Source organism: Anopheles bellator, chromosome 2 (assembly GCF_943735745.2).
Source record: "Anopheles bellator chromosome 2, idAnoBellAS_SP24_06.2, whole genome shotgun sequence".
Taxonomy (NCBI): Eukaryota; Metazoa; Arthropoda; class Insecta; order Diptera; family Culicidae; genus Anopheles; species Anopheles bellator.
Window position 1 is genome coordinate 63,212,120 of NC_071286.1, and position 22,034 is coordinate 63,234,153.

General features: G+C 51.3%; 1 protein-coding gene across 1 annotated transcript in view; it reads left to right on the top strand.

Moving 5' to 3' along the window:
- Positions 1-22,034, top strand: part of LOC131209506 (protein outspread) — a 173,714-nt gene that overhangs the window by 116,148 nt on the left and 35,532 nt on the right. The window contains exons 3-5 of the mRNA XM_058202591.1: positions 4,132-4,197; positions 6,737-6,925; positions 7,129-7,192. Coding sequence (XP_058058574.1) covers positions 4,132-4,197; positions 6,737-6,925; positions 7,129-7,192 — 319 coding nt within the window. The remainder of the gene's footprint in view (positions 1-4,131; positions 4,198-6,736; positions 6,926-7,128; positions 7,193-22,034) is intronic.

Consider the following 22,034-nt stretch of genomic DNA (forward strand, 5'->3'; position numbering starts at 1 on the left):
GGCACCCCGCACGTCACCCAGTAACTTGCATTGCAATGAATGTAAACAACAACAACAGATCCCACGACGTTACCCTTTCCTTCCGCGATAAGCTCCCCAGAAGGCCGGTCGATCGATCGTTCGATCATTCCCGGGCGACACAAATCATGGACGGCTCGGCTTGGACGCCATTTCCATGGCTCTCACTCGCTCCCGAAGCTACGTGGCCAATTTGTGCACGCCGCTGTGTCCCGTTCCCGATGCGGATAAAATGTCACCGCCGTCCGTCCGTCCGTCCGGCCAGTGCGGTCCTGTACCTGTCGCACAGTAAGGTGCCAAGGTAGCAGCAGCAACAACAACGACAAAAAACCTCCCTCCCGATGCACCCTGAACGGGGCTGAACATGATGTTACGCGCCAAATTAATCACCTTTGGCTGCTGTTGCTGCTGCGTGTCCGCGTCGGGATAATAAAAACAAACGGAAGAAGATCACGTGTAATCGGCTTCGGACCCGGACCGAGGCCACTCACCGCTCCCTTGCCGTCGCCTTCACCGTCGGTATCAATCGAAACCAATAACTTACGGCGGGCAGGATTATAAGTCAACCGGACGCGGACCGGCGCGGACCGAGCACTTGTTGCGCGCACCGGGGCTTGTGTGTGACGGCTTGTCCGGTGTTCCGGCGGCGCGTGAATGATCATGCGGCCGCAGCATACGACGTAGCTTCCCGTGGCATAAACGGTTGAGTGATTAAAATTAAGTGAACGCAATTCATTATGAGATCCAATGCGGCCTCGACCTCGGTCCGGGCTAGGACCGGGTGATCCTCCCAAAATTTTCAGCGTCGAACGAAAATCGGTCACCCTAAGCCCCCCTCCGATAGAGTGAGAGAGAGAGAGCTGGGACCCACAGATATTATCGCGAGGCTTCATTTCCGTACGAAAATGAAGATTTCCTTCTTGAGAGACGCACGGCACACACAATCCGGTGGACACCACCGGGGAACGCCACGGTCCCATAAATAATGCATCTTATCGGAAACAGTAATTAAACTCTGAATCCGCCCCGCAGCACCGGTGTGCCCCCGGTCCGGGAATCGGATTATTTTTTTTCCCACCGTGAATTTGTTGATGTTCGACAGCGCGCGGCGCTCGCGGTCGGTCGAGCGCGACGCGCGATGCTTCCTCCTTGAACACGGCGGCCGCGACGAAGGGATGCGCGTAGGTCGTAAAGGAAACACAATTAATTAGCATTAACCACTTACGTGGCGCGGTACCGCGCTCTTGGCTCGGTCAGCAGCAGGAGCCGGGTCCCAAGTGCGCCGCCCTGTTTGTTCTAGTGGACAAGAAATTAATTCTGGCCGCCTAACCCCTGGGAACCCGGGGTGCGGCCGGGCACTGGACTACCGCCGCCAGAGAAGGGCCCTCGAGGGTTCGGCACGAGAAATTGACCGTGGCAATGACGATGAATAATTTTCCAATTTATTTGCAGCATTGCAGCTCCTCGGGTTGGGTCCATTGGTCGATAGGTTTACATGTCTATCGGCGAGGACTCCTTGCAACCTTGCATTCTCTCTCTCTCTCTCTCTGCTACTAACCTGATTAGTCCGCCCCCGTCTGGAAGTGTTTGCTGATCGGCGCCATCGACGGAAACTTGGCTTCCGGCAGTGCAGCGGCACGAAACCGACTTCCGAGCGATCGGTTTTCGTCCGGGGAACCGTCTCTCCCCATAAATAAAACGAGGCGGCAGGTTTCGCGCAGAGAGCTGGGTCACCGGGATTCTCCGGAGCAACACCCGGACACCTCGGAATGCGCAATGTTTGCGCACTTTTTTAATTTAATTACCATCTAACAACAGTCGCGATGTGCCAACCCCAGCCAGCATCGCAACAGATTGTCCGATGGCCTGTTCCCGTTCCAGGGGGGAGGGCAACTCCCACAGACACACACAGAGTTCCGTTCAGAGTCGGAGGAGGAAGCATCTCAATGGCTAGTGGTGCTTGGCCAGCAAAGCAATAACATTGTAGCCAGAAGGGCTGCCCCTTTTTGGTGGCCACAACAACCGGTGGCCGCGCTATCGCCCTCAATTACCTTCGTCGAGCGGCGATGAAGCGATGAAAGTGTCCGTGTCCGTTTGTCTGGTGGCGCTCCCGCTTGCGTCATGGCCACTCCACTCGGCTTTGGTGAACCCTTTGGAAGTACGTAAAGTTTGACGGACCAGCCGGCGCAAAGTAGCTGCTGCCCCGCTGCCCTGTGCCTGTAATTTATGTACCCGTTTACGATGCTGCTCACGCCCTGGGTCAAGTAATCACTCCCGGGTCCGGTGGGAGACGAATTAACACCGACGAGCCGGAGCGAACAAACAAAACATCCCCATTGAAGAGGCGCACAGTGTCTTAACTGTTGTTTAACGTGGGGTTCGTCGCCTAAATTTAGATTCCCAAGTCTTTTGTTTTCCGAACGCGATGGAACCTTAAGTAAACAGAATGCCGCCGACGTCCGATGCTACTGCGCTTCCTGAGTGATCTTTTGGGCGATCCGACCATAAATTCTGGCCCCCTACTCATGCTCGGTGCTTTAACCGACCCGCTTTTATGTGCAGCCTGCATTAGCTCATACACTTCACGGACGGCTCGAAAATGAAAAGAAACTATTCAAGGTACGCATAGTGCGTTCGGGCATTGCATTGTGTGTGCAGCCAGCCAACCAACGACCAATCATCCGGCACGGCTCTCCACAGGAACTGGGCCACTGCAGAATTTTATTTCAACCGCTGAAACCACTCGAAAGTCTCTTCACCGAGCGCTCGGTGGTTACGCTCGAATTACCTGATAAAAGCCAGCCACCACCATCATCCTTCGCCCGGCTGTCGATCGCGTTGCGCAGGGATGGCCCCGAAAAAATCCCTTTTCATAAAACCCTCCGGCATCTGGGTCGTTGAAAATCATAAAAAAGAAACGCACTAACCTTCACCGTGCTGTCGTGACCCTTTCGGGGGGGAAACTCCTTGGTTCGCTCTCTACCCTTCTCAAGTATACATTCTTTGCGACCACGCGAATTTGTAGGTCATCGGAGAGATATTTTATGCCGATGCCGATACTACTGCGCCGCCCAAAATTGGCCTGAAAGACAGCCGCAACTGTCGTCGTCGTCGGCCACGTGCGTCGCGTTAACGGCGATGGGGCTCTTGGGGATTTCGCCATCGCCTCGGCCTTTAGTCCGTCACTCTCGTCAAGCCAAATTCCGTCCGTGTCCCGCCCGTCCGTGGATGAACCATCCGAAAACGTGTAACAACCTCAAGGACCTTGACTCTTACGGACCCCGTCCTCAAGCTCCGCGCAGTTCTCGTTCTTCAGCAAGTGCTTTCGACCGCTGCTAGTGTGACACTTGTGGGATGTTGTTCTTTCCGTTTCGCGCGCGCGCGTAAACCGCCGTTACTTTTTGCCTTGTGGGTCTCAGTGGACAAATATTTTGTTTATGTTAAAGCCCGCCGAGAGGACCGTTTTTTTGTGGCCATCGAAAACGCCATGGTGCTAAAACACAATATCATCCATAAATATTGCGGCCCATCACACTTTCCGAAGCATCTTTCTGCAAAAAGTACGGCCACGAATGGAGGTGGTGGCCGCGGCCACAACGGTGTAACGCGTTTCGGGCGTATTACTTATAACGCCAATAAATGACATTCCATAACCAAATAAAGCGTTTTTCGCGATAACCGTCGCTGTATGTGCTTTGCCCGGAGTGCCGTAAATCCATCTCGCCGTGTCCGTGCCCGGTCCATTCTCGGCGCACGCTGGCCCTCACCCGGTCCTTGTTTTTATGAGATTTCCATTTCTCCTTCAATTATTTATATTTATTGTCCGCCATTCGCAAATATGTTCATCATTTTCGACAGGCACCGCACCGCCGAAAGCTGCTTTGGGGTCTTTATCTTTCATCCTATACACGCATTCCGCAGCTCGCTTTGCGTGTGTGCTTCAATGGGTCCTCGGTGCGCTTTTTGTCAATTTTAAACCCCTCAAGCGCACCGTCGATCGTTAATATATTGCTGCGTTTGTAGCCTTTTTTTACGAGTTTACATAATTAATTTACCCTTTCTGGATTCACTTGTATTCATCACCTTGTTTCTCTCTCGCCCTTCTCTCTTCAGCGATGGCAGCGAAGGTGGTTCGTGCTGTACGACGACGGAGAGCTGACGTATTCGGTAGACGAACACGTAAGTATGACCATATTGACGCTTTATCGGATCGAACGCGGTGTCCTGTGCCTTTAACCAGCAAATAACTGGCCGCGACCTCTGTAGACACTTTTCACAAAAAAATATGAAGTATGCTGATAAATCATAAACCAAGAACGACTCGGCATCCACGGATCGCAAAGGAACGCGAATCAATTGAGCTTACTCGTGCCCGCAGCGCGATCCTTTGGAGAGGTCCCCCATTCCGGATCACTTACGGTGCAGCAGCAGAACAAAAAGAGTTCCGTCGCGCAAATGATGCTAAATACCTTCGCAATGACGGAAACAGCATACCTTTAAGAGCATTAAGCCACCCCTGCCACCGCCAACCCACTGGCCACAATGAGGGGGTAGTTAAAAGGAGGCAACAAAAACAAAGCCTCCACGGGCCGTGCCACGGTCAATTAGCACTACCCGAAACGGCCGGTGATTCAAGTCCGTGATGCGATCAAATCCTTCTTCCCGTTTCCCCGAAGCGCACACACCTTGCACACTTGCGCGCGAGCTTTTAGCCCACGGAATGGGGCAGGAACGAACCCCTCCGAAAAGGGTACGACCGGGACATTTCAGACATTAATAATAATAAGCTTGAAGAATTATTTCCCTTTTTCGAGGCGCTGCGCGTAAGATTACACGATTGGATTTTGTGGTGCTGGTGGTGGCCACACGGATCTGACGGCGGGCGATTCACCTGACTGTGAAAACAACAACACAAAAAGTGCCCGAACCAAAATCGGCAATTCAAAAGTGCGGTGCGACACGGGCACGCCGGAGCTTCTTTTATCGCGTGAAGAAGGTGTTTGAAAAATTATACAAAATATGTTCACCCGGGGTCCCCAGGGAATCCCAGGGGAAGGCCAACATAAAGATCGTAATTGAATGGCTTGTCTTATGTTTGGGATGTTCATTACCCGGCCAACTTTTTATTGCGCTCGGATTCGATTTGTGTGTAGCGCTTTGCGGATCAATTGGTCCGGCCAATCGGTTCCGCGGTCCCGCGATCCGGTACAAGAAAAAACAATGGCATATAATGCCCATAAAAGGAGGTCCTTTTGCGAAGGGGAGAAAAAAAACAAAAACGACTACGATGAACACGCGGACCTCAACGCGGATGGTTGATTACCTTCGCGATGAAACAACACGAGGTTTGGTTTGTGTTTTTTTCGCATTCGAGATTTCGTTAAAATCGGTGCGCAAAACCAGCAGGACGCTTCGAATCCGCCGACTTCCTGCGACGACCGTCGGCGGGCTGTCTTGTGGCCGTCAGCCGCAGACGAACATATTTTAATCGATCGGACCAAGATTAGAATCCGGAGATCGGCTTACAAAATATTTTGGCAGAATCGCCAAGTATCTCGCGTCCGCCGCGCGATGCTCTTGATTTGATACGCGTCGCAGCTCTGAAGGTCTGAGAGGTCAGACCAGGAATTCCACGCCCAGGGCCCCGAGAAATCCAATCATCGGGGAACATCGTAAAACCAACGAAATGCAATTAATTTGACGAATTTAGCACAGCCAGCCAGCCAGCGGCAGGGCCGATTGGTGGCAGATGATCTCGCGAATGACATAATCCTTTCCCGAGGCAGTCCAATCCTTCGCATTGAACCATGAAATAGTTGGAACCCAGAAACAGGCCCACTAATACGGAAAAAAGCCATCGTGTGGATAAAATAAACACCATCACACGGACGGCACAGGATGGGTTCGGAGAGGATGCTTCTTAATAAAAGCTCACCGCGGGTGGGCAACATTCGATGCCGATTCGAAGCAGACGCCAAATGCGACGGCAAAGAAAAAGGAGTTATAAAACTTCCAAAAGTCTGGTGGAGCTGGAGATAAATAAGTTTCTCAAAAAAACGGGGCGACTTGCCCCACGTGGTCTCCTCCCCGTCGCTGCATCGGCGTCTGTCCCGCCCGGCCCGGCGGTGAATGCAATTTACAATGGTCCGTGTCCCGAGGTTTTCTGTGGAACCTAATTTTATGATTTTATGGCCGCAATTTGGTTGCATAAAGTTATGCACCTTCTCGGCACTCGATCGAGCGTTTTTGCCCACTTTCGAAAAGGTGTCGCGTCGGCGCCGTTAGACCGCCAAACCGTCGCTTTGCCGCGGTGGGCAGACCGAGGCTCAAGTCCTCGAGTGAACACCACTCCATTTTGTGCATTTGCTCCTTGGCCAAACTTTGGACAGACTTAGTCTGCGATGTCCTGATCATTGTCCCAAAATCTAACACAAGATCATCGCCATCATTATTTTGATTGAAAATGTCGAAATGTCGTCTTCACGACTTATTGGCCCACATCGCGTTGAGGACTAGGAAGGAGGACCCTCGCTGCAGTGCTTTGCATTTGCATTTTGGCGGTTTTTCGGACCCCGCGCTTTTGAAGGCTGCCGAAAGGTTAATTTGGCCACCAGGCGTGTATCCGATTTCGAATTTTAATTATTAGCGTATCACCGTGCATCTTTGGGGCCCCCCTTTCTCATCGGCCGGCTTTCTGTTTCTTTCTCCCGATACACAGCCCGAAACGATACCGCAGGCCATAATCGACATGACGAAGGTGCTGGAGGTGACCACGGCCGACAACATCACCAGCCATCCGCACTCGATCGCCATCACCGCCCCGGAGCGGGTCACCTTCGTCAAGGGGACCTGCCCGGACGAGACCAAGTGGTGGTTCAATGTGCTGGTCGCCTTTCCCAAATCCAAGGTACGTAGCTTCCCGCCTTCCCGATTGTCCTGTCACCGACTGGCCGCGCGCGTCATCAATCACCCGATCGCGCCCGTCGTCGGAGAGTGATGCTGCTAATTGCAAATGATCGATATCCTTGTTTCTTTCTTTCTTTTCCCTCGGTATGCATTTTGCGGTCTGGACCCCGAAATCCGAAATCACTTCCGACTTCGCACATACAGGGCCGCCACAAACGAAATGCGACCTTTCCCGGTGGACAGGCCACGACGATCCTGCAGGCGCAGAGTAAGTATATGACCTGTTGACCGCCCGTCAGCGAGACCTGTCTTACCTGATAGAGAATGAGAGAGAGGGAGGCCCCCTCGGTGGGTGTACGTTGGCGGACCTGGGAGCCGCCGGTGCTTGCGTTGCATCAATCATTCTTATGTTTCACCCTCCTCCGGGGGCTGGCGACGATTGGCGACGAGTCCCGTTACGCGAAGGAAGTGAAGTGCAGGACGCCCGCCAAAGACGCCGCTGATGGGGCGCGAACTTACAATGTGTCTCGAAGTCTCGAGGCGGCCACCCTTGAACTCACGGGAGGAACTCCCATCTCTTTCGGACCGTTTGGCGCAATCCCCGAAAGGTCCTTTCTCGATCTCTCTCCGTCTCTCTCTTTCTTTCTGTCGAGAATCTCAACGTTCGCATTCTTGGGTCGGAAAGACAGAAAAAGCCGGAATGGATTCGTCTTCGGGGGTTCTTTGTCGAAATGAAAGTTCTCATCCAACCGACCGCGGAGCTAGAGGGGTACTCCGAGTGTTGACGGGTGGCTGATGATGACGACGACGATGATGATGATGATGTTACGGGCGGGTGAAAAGGCTCCCGGCGGGAGGTCGCCGCGTAACGTTGCTGCTTTCTTTTCGGTCCGCGTGCACCGCAGCGCACCGAATGTGGTCTTCCGGGAGTCTCGGGACTTGTGCAGTCCACGGGTGTGTTGCATTCAAACCGGCGCGTCCCCGTACTTCCCGGCCGCGCCCGTCCGCCTGATCTCCGTGGCACGATCCCCGATCGATCGATTTATCTTCCGAACGCCGCCACAGCCACACTCAGAACGACGCGGCCCGATGAACCGTCCACCGTCGAGAGAAAAAATGACTCAAACCCCGTTATGTAATCAATAATAATAAAAGGATTTGACATGTAGAACATTCGCGGGCTGGGCGGAAAGCCCCCAGAACCGAAGCCCCACGCGGGGAGCCTGGATTCTATTTCACCGCGCGTGTGAGTTCGATGCTAGCAGACGGCGCGAACCCATCGCGTCGACGGACAGTGCCTCCTCCCGCTAGAATCTCGCGTAATGATGTTATTATTGTTGTGTGTTGCATTACGGATTTATGTTGCGCAGTCCCGGCCAGTTCCGCGCGCCCAACCCCGGCGACAAATGGAAGATGCCAACGACGACGACGATGAGCGAAATAAAAACAAGTTTCACTATCAACCACCAACCTCAATACTGTGCGGGGCCGACGAGACGGTCCCAGGGCGATGGGGGGCACATTGCATAATCGCGAGCACCAATTTAGAAGCGGCGAAGCATAACCCACCCGGCCGGCTGGCTGGCTGGCCGGTTCCCAGAAGGGGGTTTCGAAAGAAGCATTTTCCGTGCGGCACAGCTGATGTCATTACACGTGCACTGCACCGCACAGAACCGGTGTGCCCTGCCCGGCCTCTCTCTCTCTTTCTCTCTCTACCTTGTTTTTAATGGTGGAAAGCACCTTATGGCCTTTCGAGCCAGAAATGCAGCCCCGCTGCGACGGTGCATCCGACAGTGGGCCGCGTTGGGTGAAATGATGAGAAATGAAACCGGCGGAGGTTCGATTATGAGAAATTGCCGGAAAAATTGCTGCCCATTACGGTGGTGGGGCTCCCGAGGGGGGAGGACGTCCCGTGTGCGGCCGGAGGCTCAGAACCTTTCCCGTTCGAGGGGGCGATCGGTCGGTGGCAGAAGATTTGTCATTCGGCTGATTGCTGGCCACAATCGACGATGGCCGAGCTGATGCTATGGGTTCCCGGCCGGTGCCGTGCCCCGTTTTTTTGCTTGCGTGATGTAATTTTTCCCCCTTCGGTGAAGCTCTGCAATCTTATTACGTGGCATTACGCGGCAAGAAGCTTTAAGTGGGCAAAATTGTGTAAAATTTCGTTGATCAAGAATTGTTGTGGAATTTATTGGTAGGGAAATAAGCAAGACATAAGCCAAATTTATTGAAATTATTGAACACGAATTTATTGAATTTGAACAATTATCAGAATAAGAATGAAAAATTCGCACCAAACAGTCACTCGTTACAGGTGCATTGGCTTCTTTTGAACGACGTGTGGGTTTTCCGAGTCTCAAAAAAATGAGCATTTTGATTATAACCTAACCACGGCGACGGAAATGAGCAGAAATGAAATGAGCATTTTTAAATTTTGTACAGTTTGAGTTGAAGACTCAGGACTTTTAAAATAAAGTGTTAATATTTCCGAATTTTCTGCAAGATTATAATGTCCCATTTCGTAAATGTCATAGTTTTTACTAAATGCTTACAATTTCCATACTGAAATTTGACGTTTTCAAAGTCAAGCAATCGGTATTGTAAAATACTAACACTACATGGATCGCACTATAAATACTTCGACAACATATTTTTTACTGTTCCCAAAGGAATAAACAAAGTATGGTTGCGATTGGACTAAAAGGAACAAAACTAAGCTTTGAAATAAAAAATTACCGAAGACTTCGAATTGCCTCGAAATGGTTAAACTTTTTTGACACATTGTGAACAGAGTCGCTTCAGATTGTGTTTTGGCAAACGGAGTAAAACTTGTAACAAAAGTAACAGCTGTTTCGAGAATAAGATCATTTTTCAAATATATCAGTTTTCGGGATCAATCAAATATATCAGTTTTTTTACAAGATGTACAAAAAAAAATGAAAACAACAATAGTAAAACTACCGGATGATCTCCATAACGATTCAGTTTCTGATTGTTTCCGTGTAAAAAAAAATTCTTCTGTAAATATACAGGAAAACAAGGCAAACCATGAAGTAAAGATTTCTAGAAAGAATTACATCTCTCCTTAACTAAAGATTTTCGTTCGTCAATCATTTAATTTCTATTGGTCTCTCAATCCCAAAATTCATGTTGAAAATCACTCAAATTTTAGTTCTCAGTTATATCTTCTTTCTACCCGTTTCGTTGGCCTCCACTATTTCCATTTTGCAAAATCAGAGTTTATTGTAATTGTTTGCTTTGGTGATCCGTCAGAGTGTAATGACGTTGTGCCATTAGACTCTTGTAAACCCCATCTTGAAGGGGTTTCGCATTTGAATAAGTTAAAAAATTGAGCATCGCTCAGCTGTCATTACGTATTGTGTGTTCAGATCTCCGCCAAATTGAACAAACACAGTGCAGTGCGGCCACGGGCAAAAAGGGAATATTTATAAAATCCGAGCGTTTTCGCACTTCACCAACCACAAATGCAAACAATTCCGAACGAACGAACCGGCGGCACTCGTGGGCGGTAAGAATCAATGCGATTCGCAAGGATGCGAGTGTAATCGAGTGCAGAATAAAGCCCCCGAAGAGGAACCGCCGGCTTGATCGTGTCCCCGTCAACCGCGATCGCGAACCGGAGAAGAACCAATAAACAATTATAAGAGAGCATCGTCTGGCAATTGCAGGGAGGTTTAGAACCGGCGGGTTCGGAGCTAGCGCCAAAGCGCGCCCGCGCTCGCGCATCAAACGTTGGGTGCGTTTCCGGCCCGCCCCCCACAACCCCCGGCCGCGCTGCACTCGGAAGCCAAATACGCCGCCCGACAACATCATCATCCTTCAATCCCGTCCCGGAATCCCATCAACAACCATCGTGTTCTGCATTCAGCATAATCGATGGCGGCGGCGGCGGCGACCCCCATCGATTGCGCACGCTCATTGGCGATGCAAATTTATTCATAATTCTTTCCAATTGCTTATGCATCCAATTTCCCTGCCACCACCATCCTGCCCTGCCCGGCCCGGTCCGTCCCGGCACCAATCAGCCAGTAATTTCCGTGCGCAACCAGGGGAAAGAATAGTTCCGCGGATGGCGCGCGTGGCCGCGGTTGTTGTGGGAGCCTCCGAGGGTGGTAAAAGTACCGCTAGAAAATAAACAGCTTCAGCGAGTGCAAGGGACAGAGAGAGAGAGAGAGAGGTGGTTGCAGTCGGGACGAGAGCCGTCTAACGCCGCACCCTGGTGCATAGATGCGTAGAAACCCTTCGTGTGTAGGAGGCCGCGGAAGATTGCGTAGCAGCAGAACGGGCAACCCGAGCCATAAAAACGACATCCATCCAATCACACCCCGCTCTGCCTGCGCCCCAGCTGGCGTGGTCGTCGTGATGTGAGCATCGAAGCGCCGCCACCGAATCGACATAATTCGTTCGACGCAATCGGCGGAGATCCGAGACACCCACCAGGCGGGGATGCAAATAATCGTAGCACCACGACTTGAGACCTGCCATCGATATTATTCTTCGAGACGAGGGCTGGCCAAGAGAACCCAGAACCACCTTCAGAACCACCTACAGGGGCCGACCGATTTTCTCACCACCGTTCCGTTAGCTTGGCGAGCCCGGAAAGGCCGACCGTCACTGTGTGCGCAGGGAGTGAGTGACGTCGAGGGAAGAGCGCTCCAGATGAAGAAGATGGGACTGACTTTGAATTCTCGCGATCAAGGGCCCCCCAAGGGTCGCTAATTTTTGTCTGCAATAACACAAACACCGACACACAAGCCGTCTCTCGGCGGTGCACGACTTTCCGCGGGGCCCTCGGAGCCGAGAGCTGCGGAGTGTGTTTATTTATTCATTTATTTATTCACTCGCATCAACCGCAGCAAACGGCTCAACGGGGACCGACCGTTTGCCCCCGGGGCCGGGTGGGTTGTGGCTGCGAGATTGACGTGATGGGTCGTCGATCAGCAAAAATATGGGATGAACTGTCGCCGGCCCAGCGAAGAAGTTGCAACCAAGGCAAACAGGGCTCCGCCGGCGTAGGCTCAAGAATCTCAAGAGGATACGAGGGTGACTTGAAAACTGGTCGACCTAACGGAGATGCAAGACGCATTTTCTGAATTTTCTGAGGTCACCTTGTAACTCTAGACACTTTTCTAAGCGATTCTACCATCTCTGTATCCAAATCCAAATAGTTAACGTAAAAGGAGTATTTTTTCTCTTTTGAACTATTTTGGTTTTTTTGATTTATTATTGGTTATTAATTATTTGATTATTTTGAATAATTATTCACAAAGGTGGTTGCCTCTACATTAGAAAACCTATCTGGCCTCCGAGCAAAAGAAGTCGCTTGTGGCTAGATTTAGCGGATAGGAGAATCAAGCACTTTAAACCGTAATTCCCGGATTTTCGCATGATAGTCGCTGAGGAACGCGATCGCAAAGTGAACAAACGAGTTGTCCATCACGCGGACAGCTTTTTTATGGCAAAATTTTAAATTAAGGGGGGAGAAATTCTCGTTGTTACATGTTGATAATCTCTGCTATTTATTTCACTTCAATTCGGCGCGGGTTCACCGGTGGTTCGAGAAAACATCGCTAAAGTTTACCATTTGAGGTAGTTTGGCGATGTTTTCTCCGGTAGTTGCAGTATTTGGATGTTCCGAACGTTCATCGATTCCCAAGCTCTAACGGCCGCTTTTCAATTCAGCTGCCAGAAATTAAAAAAAAAACAATATTTAATAACACCTCGATACTCGATTTTGTCCGGCAGAAGATTGATAACAAAATTCACTAGCTTTCATTCACTCGGGCTGCCATCTTCATGCTGAGGTCGGCAACATATCAATTCACCCTCGTACTTTTTGTCCGAAACGATAAACGCGCGAACCTCACCGAACCGTGGTCTGCTGAGTTGATTAAATTTTAGCATCATCTCGAGTAAACATCGGCCCAACCGAGCCCCTTCGTGGGTCCGGAAGCATAAAACCTGGTTTCTGGTTTCTCAGCGAACCACAATGAATCTGTAGAATGGTTTTTGGTGCCGCAGCGACGACCGATTAGATGATGACGGCGGCTCGGAACGCTACCGTATCAACCCCGACGGCGATTGATCCCCTGCGCTGCCAAAGGTCGCTCCCAATCGTGCCGATCGTGATGAGCGTGAAGCATCTTCGAAGCTTCGACTGCTGGCAAATATTACGCAAACCTTAGACTGCCCGCGGTTTTGTGTGCGCCAACCTTGAGCTCGGAGCCCGGTTGAAGCGATCGCGTGATCATGGCGATGGGGCAACGGTTCGTGTTTCGCGTGAAGGTCGCGCACGAAGGCGCGCATCTCCCGTTCCCAGGCACGGCAGTGCGTGACCTTTGCGTGCGCGAATTCGCTAGCCCCGGATCAGTGACAGTCGAGCGTTGATCGATCCGCTCGATCGATCGATGGAGTGTCGTCAGCGTGTGACACTCTGCGTGGCCGGGTTCTTGACACGATCCGATTCGGAAGTTCTCTCTCTCTCTCTCCCTCGGTGCCTTGGCGCTAATCGGTGGCTCCCCTAATTGATCCTTAAAATCGTGCCACGGGCGCCGTGCCACGCCGTGGCCGGTACGTAAAACAAAGACGTGAGACCGACGTGAGACCACCATCGCCGCAGCCTTATGACACGTCACGTCGGCCACTTATGTGGCGCGCCAGGACACCGACACATACGATCGCGCGGCCGATCGAGCTCAATTAGAGGCCAATCGAAGCGAGATGGCCAATTGGGTGCAATTTGTTAAATGTCAGCCCGGGCCGACGCGCGATGCCTACACGCGAAATGTCAATTCTCGGAAGTGGCCGCGATCGGTGTCAGTGGGCCGCCAGCCCACCCGCCCGATGCTGAGCCTTTCCTGGCGAAGTTCTGGCGGTGGTGTGTTCTGCTCAGAATTCTGCGCACGTCGCCGTCGCCTGGCCCAACATTCCTGCGCACGGCCCCATGGTTGACCCATTTTCACCCCACAGCGCATATCTTCGATCGGCTGTGGCGGGGTTTCGGTGTTCGTTCTGATTAAGAACCGAGCACGTTCCGAGCCCCGGATTACCCCAGTGTCCCCAGGGTGGGGTTAATTTAATTCCGCTCCCCTTTTTTTGCGCATGCCCCATCGACGTGTAATCGATCCGCTTTTCGAATCGAATTAGTGTTTTATGGTTAAGCGGTCGCGAATCGCGTTTCATGTTGCTTTTAATCCGTCCGGATTCGAGCGGATCCGGTGTGCGCACGGCATTCCGCGATTGGCGACGATGGCGGACGATAAATCAGGAAGGAATTTATTCGAGACCGAAATCGGTGCGTCGATTGTGTCGCCCACCACCCTGGCCCAGGCCTGCTGGCTACTAATGGCCTAATTATTTATCAATTCGCACGAGCCGCCTATCGGGTGGCTCAATGGCGATCCACGACCGATCCATGATCTCTATAATCATGATGATGAGGTGCGATCGCTCGCCGCGTGGTAGGAGAAAGGCTCGTCGCGGGGCCGGCCATAAAAGAGGCCGGCGAAACGCCTAATTACTGGCTCCGAAAAGCCGACTCTCCGGATCCGGTGCTTTGGTTTATGGCCTTTTCGGCGAAACCTTGCCGGTGCTGCCAGTGATGATGGTGGTGCGACCTCTTCCGGAGTCGACAGGAGTCATAAACGGTTTCAGGCATCAGCGCAGGTTTGTCGCGCAGATCGCGAAGCGACTTGCGTGAGACTAGGAGCCGGACCCGGTAGCCTGGTTTCGAAGTTCTTCTCATAAACTTTATTTCCAATGGAGGGTCCGTTGTTGATTTTTTATTATTGTTTCTTGCGAACAATCGTGGCGCGGATCGCGTAGGTGCCCCGATACGACTCGGTGTCGGCTCTCGCTCGCCACATGTCATCGGCGCTATGATTTATGTAGTTTGATGGATTTGCTATTTTTTCCACCTCACTAACCCCCTAACAGGAGACATGGGGCCACAGCGCCACAGCAAACGGTGCGATCTCAATTTAACGCTCAATCGAACGAGATTCAATTAATCAATGAAAGTAATTGTGATATATCAATTGACAATTAAACAATTTAAAGTGGCGCCCGCCAGACGTCGTCCGGGCGACAGACACGGCCCCAGATTCGCGGAGCGAGAGTGCAAAAAAAACCGTTTCCACGGAAGTCACGAACCCTTCTCCCGTGGTCGTCGCTACAGGGGAAAAAAACGGGAACGCGATCGCGATCTACGCCATCCGCAGTGCCGCTGACTGACTGGCTGGCTGAGCCGTGGCGCTGGCCCGTGGTTTTCTTCATAATTTTCCCACTTTTCCGTCCGCGTGCGATCGCGATCGCTCCGCGAAAGGGAAAAGCAGCGCGCGTGGTCGGAATGAAAATGAAAATGGGCTCGGCCGTTGGCCCCTCAGCCGCCCGAACGAAAGTAACGACGCTAAAGCAGTACGCGGTTGCTGTTGAGCAGTGAACAATGTTCCCAATTTTCGGTGGGCCGTAATTTTGGCCGATGCTCCGTGCGAAAAGCAGCCACCGACGGGGGACACTCATAACTATCGTTAACAGGCATTTAATTTTTTTTTCCTACGCCCCATAAACTTCACTTGTTGAGTTGGGTGGATGATTTTCGTCCAGCTTTCCACCCGAGCTCGTTATTGTTGCAGCGGACATTAATATAAACTTGTTGGTCGGAGCCAACGGCAATGAGCGTAATTCGATGCACTTCGGTAAAGCCACGCGGCCTACAGCCACAAAACAAAACGTTTACAAATAAGAAGTAATTACCGCAGTTTTCGGCTCACGTGCGTACCACGGCTACGATCTCCGATCGGGCGATTTATGGGCAACCTTCACGGGCACGTTAAGTCAAAAATCACACCACGCACCACGCCATTAATCAAATTTAAACGCCAAAATTATCCTCCCAATCCTGACGTCATCGCAGCCGAGATCTCGTGTGCAACGCGATCATATGCAACGAGGCCCTGGCCGAGGCGCTAACCCTTGCGCCGAGATAAATTGCCTAATCGCTTCTCTATAATCGCCCGGTTGGGGTTCAGTTCGCGCGAAAACCAGCATGCGCGAAGCATAAAACTGAAAACATGGCCCGTCGACTCAACCTTGAAGCGGCCGGCCTATGGCTGGCTTCACGCGTTAGAACGGCGACTTCCTGGGAACGGACGGATCGCAGCAGCCGTCTCGGTGGCCTTAATTATGCCAAAGATTGGAATCTCCGGCCTCCAACTCAAACGGCCACGAGACAGTTATCTGCTGGCTGTGCATGGTTTGTGATCCGGACGCAGGTGTGTAATGTTTCTAATATGCTTAATTTGTCCTTTATTTTTCGAAGGTTTCGTATTACATTCTGAAGATGAAATCCTGTTTTTTTTTCATGGATCCAGGTCGCGCTTAAGGACCCCCTGCTGATGGGACTGTCTTGTCGCTGGCAGACGATTTGGACATTTTGAATCATTGCCATTAAATGGGTTTTCAGTAACGGAAGCGCTTGGTTTTGTGGCTCGCACGCACTCCTGGCACCGCGCACCAGGGGACACCGCGGTGCGAATCAATAATGAAAGCATTTAGCATGATTTAATGGTCGGGCGGGCACACACGCCCCATAAATCACCGGCCGGGACGGTGAGGGTCGTAAATCATGGGATACTTTACATCGGGAAGCCTAAAAATCTGTGTCACCCCCCCTGACACACACGCGCGTGCTTGATGCTTAATTCGCTGAACCTTTCGTGCCGCAGAAGCCCGGGATGCAGTTGCTGGGCCGCGCTCTGTCGTCTGCTTCGCGTTCGGTTTGCGCTGCTGAAATGTCGCCGTGCGCATTCGGCTGAGCGCAGGAATCGTAGGAACCCCCCAAAAAGGGCGACCCAGCGAAGCGAGGGAGAAGGGATCAAATTTTATGCATTCTTCGGAGACCTGCGCTCCTCGCAGCTTGGCCCCGCAAAGAGCACATTAGGTAATTCGAACATGGTTGCTGCTGCCGCTTGAGCTGCTGCTTTGGTTGTTGGGGACAATTTATGAGCTGCACCCGTCAAATGCACGGCACACGCGGGAGGTCAGAGATTAGTGCAATATTTGTGCATTCGCTGTCGTCGATGGGGGTTGGCTGGCAGCGCGAAGTCCCGGAGCGATTGCGGCACTACTCGGCTGCTGGCGTGTTAAAAGGCGTGACTTGCGCGAAAGTCACGTCGAGAGCCGAGTGGCCTAGAGAAAATACGCCGGCAAGTAGTCCGTCCGACCGATCGGCCTTCCACGAATGGGGTTTCCTTTTTTATTGTTATTAAAAAAGGGACTGACTGGTGATCACTTGTAGCCCTTTTCTCAAATCTTTCCACTAAATTAGTTCAAGAAACGAATGGTATCCTTGCCTAAAAAATGATGGTTCTTCCTTTCACTGTAAAGTTGTCATACTAATGGGGCTAAAAAACATCGGGAATTCGTTCATAAGTCGAAACATTTGTTCTTTAAAATCGATGTCATTACTTTTTAAATAATCCCTGCTCTACATGTCTACATTTGTTACAATTTTTGAAACGATCCGAAAAAGTTGGCTTTCACGATTCGCCGAAAACAGATACCAATTGCTCGTCTGCTTGATGCTTAGTTACTCAACAAAACATTAATTAAAAAAAACACAGCCCCGAGTTTGCAATAAAAACCTTATCAAGAAAGAATCCTTTTGAGCTGATCCCGCGAATCATTTTTGGCGGTAGTTGCATTGAACATTGTTGCCGATCGGAATGCTGCCACGCTAACGAATTGGCTGCACCAGTCCACTTTTTCTGCTCGCCCTTTTACATCATTTGGCTTGGGCTGCCGGAAAAGTATTTAAACTATTCGCATATTTTTTGCTCGAACCACGCATCCCTTTTTCGTAACACGCGCACCGGGCCCACTTCACCTCTCTGATCACACCCGAAAGTGAGCACGGCGTATGAATAATGCAACTGCAGCGCACGGGGACGACCATCTGTCAGCTGGGGCTGATTGCAAATGCAAACCGCCGCAGTCGCGTACCCTCGCCGAACCACTGACCAAATACCTGATCGCTCATCATCAGCATCAGCAGCGGTCTGATATCTCAATATTTCTGCCGCCTCATCTTCCGACTCCGCGCCGAGCGCAGCGAATTTCTACCATTCACTGCATAATGCAGCATGCAGACGACATAAATCATCGCGCCAATCGCGGGCCCGGGTCTTGGGAGGAGTCGGCCTTTAAAACTTTGCGAATCGATAAAAACCCGTTTAGAACATCGTTAGGGAACATCCTGCGAGTCTCCGTTCAGCCCGAAAGCGAAACCCAAAGTCCTTCGTGGAGTTCGCGGCGCTGCGTTGTTGCCCTCGGAACCCTTCGGATTGCCTTTTTTGCGGACACACTTTTCGGCCAATCGATCTGCCGATAAATTCCCTTCGGCGATCGATCGGTGGTCCCGGCTGCACCGCCGCACGCCAATTCACTTTCGGTGCCCTCGTCGTCGTTGCGGGAAGCAGCTTCGCACGGTGAGGTGATTGGGTTTGGAGTGTTCTCTCTCTCCCTTTCTCTGCTTGCGGCCTTCGAGGGTCTCCGGTGGGGGGCCATAAATCATCTTCTCTTTCGAAGTTATTTTCGGCTCCAAAAGGAAATTGGGTGCCTATCTGATTGCGCTGTCCACCGCGCTGTGGCTTCGCAGAATGCGGACACCTGAAATTGGCCGGTGCCGTCGGAATTTGAGGTCACAGGCGACGGAAGAATGTGCTCCAAGAAGGACCCTTCGTCGACATTGATTTTTCGGTGGTGGGGAGCAGAAAATGACGCTCGTTGTTTCGTTGTTACGAAACAGCATCAAGTGGCAAAAACGCTTATTTCTGAGGTCTGTGAAAATCCATCCGAGACAGGTGTTGTTGGGAGGTAAAGCACAGCAAGCCCGATAGCCAACACCTTCGCCGGCGGCCCCCTGACAGTTATGCTGGTGACGGCCAGCATTGCTCGGGGCCGAGTCGAACACTTGTTCGAATGTCGCCGAAGGTGGTGAGACCCGCATTTTAGTCCTTAGTTGGGATCCGGTATCAGCGTGCAATTAAAAATCCTTGGCCTGGCACAATTATAAGCCGGGGCCCGTTTCGTTTCCCTTTTCTGTCACCGAACCGAACGTGCCGTACAGCCCGCGGAAACTTTTGTTTTCGATGGAATTCGACGCATAGCTCAGCCGGTTGGCCGAAGGATGACCGGTTGTTCAGTGCGTGGCCACCATGAGTGATCGGTCCGACTCGCCCAAAACGCGAAACCTTTCCCTTTCCGAAAGCGAACGAAAAACAGCTTCTGGTCGGTGTTGGGCGCCCCACGAGGACACTTCGACTCCGGCTCCCGGAATGGCACATGGCACCATCCTTTTATGGCAATCGATTGGCGGTGGGGCCTCGGGTGGAACCGAAGGAAAACGGGTCCGGATTTCAAACGATTTATGCGGCGTCGACGATTAGCGGTTAAAGTCAGAGAAGTCAACTGAGACAAGTGTCTATTGGGCCTTAGTTTTGTGCTCCGTCTTCACGAACGTCTCGGTGATCGCTGTCAGTGTTTGTTCCCAAAATGTTATTGATTGATTCGAAACAGGTATTTGGTTTAGGTTTTATTGAACTGGGAATTCGGTATAGTATTGATGTTGTTCATTAACATTTTTATGGTAAACCATTACAAAGAGTAAGTGAAATGATTTTTCTGATTGAGAATATTCAAAACTCCAACCATCTGTGGAGTGGATGGTTGGAGTGGATCCACATACAATATGTGGAGGCAGTCCTGGTAAATCTAGCGAGTTATGAAACTCTGTTGAATAATTTACTTTTTCGACCTGATTTACCACAGTATCGATTAACATAACAGTCATACCTTCTCCAATTGGAAGTTGTAAGTTGTGACTTGTACCCTGAAAGTTGCACCTTCTCCAGATATTTCATCTATAATGGTCCAGTTGATAGCATTTACGACGTTAGTTCTTTGACGCTAATTTAGCACGTTCATTCAGCCTCTGACGATTTTTGTAATTAAGGACTATGTTTGAGAATATTTTACCAGTCAGTTGATTTGAAGCAAACATTAAATTGTTGATAATATGATCGAATTTGTTGACACATAAAACCATTCCCAGTGGTATCCAATTAGTGAGATAGCTGGGTGACTGATGCATCCTTTTGCAATTGTGTAGCCTGATTTAAACTTATTTGTAAGACTTAAAATTAATAGCATAACTAGTCGCAACCCTTGACGAAACGAAAAAACTAAGCAGACAACCGGTACTAAACTGATAAACTAATGAAACAGTCATAATGATGGTATGAAAGTAACAACATTGCGACACTGATTAAGGGAAAGACTAAACTCAAGAAGTAACGAGAAATTGTTGGACGTTCCCTCCTGTGGGTTAGAATTGTTAGCAAAATTCCGAAATTAATTTTCCAAACCCGTACCAAGTCCGGAGCCGTACAAAGTAGCGCTCGCGAGCGCTGCTGGCTCCAACGAGAAACACTTTCATTCGCTCAAGAAGCCGCTGCGCAAAAGGTCATCTGCATCGCTGCTGCTGCTGCAGAATCTTGCGGTGGCATCGAGACGACACCAGGCACGGTGCTGTGCATTCTTGGTCGTGTTCCAAAACCGATGCTCTCCCCGCCGGGCTGGTGACATTTTCCGGCGGCCTGCGAACCCCGCTGCCCCAGCCAAGCATTCGTGAAGGAGACGGCGAAGAAGAGTCGTCACCGCAAGCGATCAGAGATGTTCCAGAAAACATGTGCGCCCGAGACGGAACACCCCCCTGGGGGGATTGCTTGGAAAATTGCCAACACGAAGCGGGGTAGTCCTCTTCCGCAGTGGTCCCGCGGCGCGACCTCCTCACACTCGTGTGTATGTGTCGGCTGAAGAAAGTGCATGACATCTTTGACACCGCTGCGCAGCGGCACCGCACGAGCACGAGACAAAGATGATAAATTAGCTTTTAATGAAGGCTGCTGCAGTGCACTCTCCCCCTCTCTCTCTCTCTCAACCACTCACGTTTATGTGGAACCCCGCGGAACCTGTTCGCCATTTTGTGCGGTGAAAAATGACGCCGCAGCGGGCGAAAAGGGCACCGAAAGCCGAAGGATTTTCGCCAAAAACCTCGCCGGCACGCTGCCGCTGGCTGGCCCCACCAGTATGTATCCATGTTCTCCCTGAGTGGCCTGGACGACCTCTAGCACGGCGCGCAATACCCACATCGGTCAGCGACCTCCTCCATCGCTCTCGCTCGCTCTCACTCGCGGCATGAAGGGGTCCACGAATTATGAAAGTGAAAACTTGTCGCGCCCGGTCCCCGGCGGGCCGCGCTGGCGACGCACTGTCTTCCGACGAAGCGGAAGAGGGACTGCACTGCCGAGAGTGGCCGTGTTGTCCCCCCCGCCGGGGCCCCCCGGGTCGGAGCGCCCGAGATGGCCCGGGGTTCGCCCGGGATTTTATTTATTCGCCGTCGAAGCCAATTTGGTTGCGCCGTGATTCTGATTAGTGCGCGGCGAGGCGAGAGATTGCGGAGATAAATCGATAACGTCGAGCCACAATGTCTGCCAGGCCGAATGTTCTGGGCCGACGGCGGGACCCGCGGGGTTGGTTTGCGTGTCCGATGTTTTATGCGTCTCTCCGCGCGGGCCGACCCTTCGCGCCGGGGGTTAGGATTGCTGCGTTAGGACATTTATTTACGAGCTGCAAACAGATTTCGGTGCGATTCTTCTTCTGCTGCTCTCCAGTGGATTCGACATTTAAAGGCGGGCGGGTGAACTTCGATTTACAGAAGCAATACGCTGGAGTTAATGGGAATTCGGGGTTTTAGTCATTTATTTCAAATTTCAATTAATACTGTTCACAGTGCGAGTTATACAACTAAAATGAAACAATTTTGTTTGTCCGTCGCCATAACCCAATCTGCTCGCAGTTTAATACATTTTTTTATTGAATGACCCAATCGTGACCAAAATGCTGTTTGTAGCTCAGTTTTTGGTATCACCTCTTAGATGCGCCAAAAGAAAAACGGCATCGAATGCTTTCAATGTCCCCAACAATGTATTCTTCCGGCTTCATTTTCAGTGTTTGAAATCAGCCCTGCG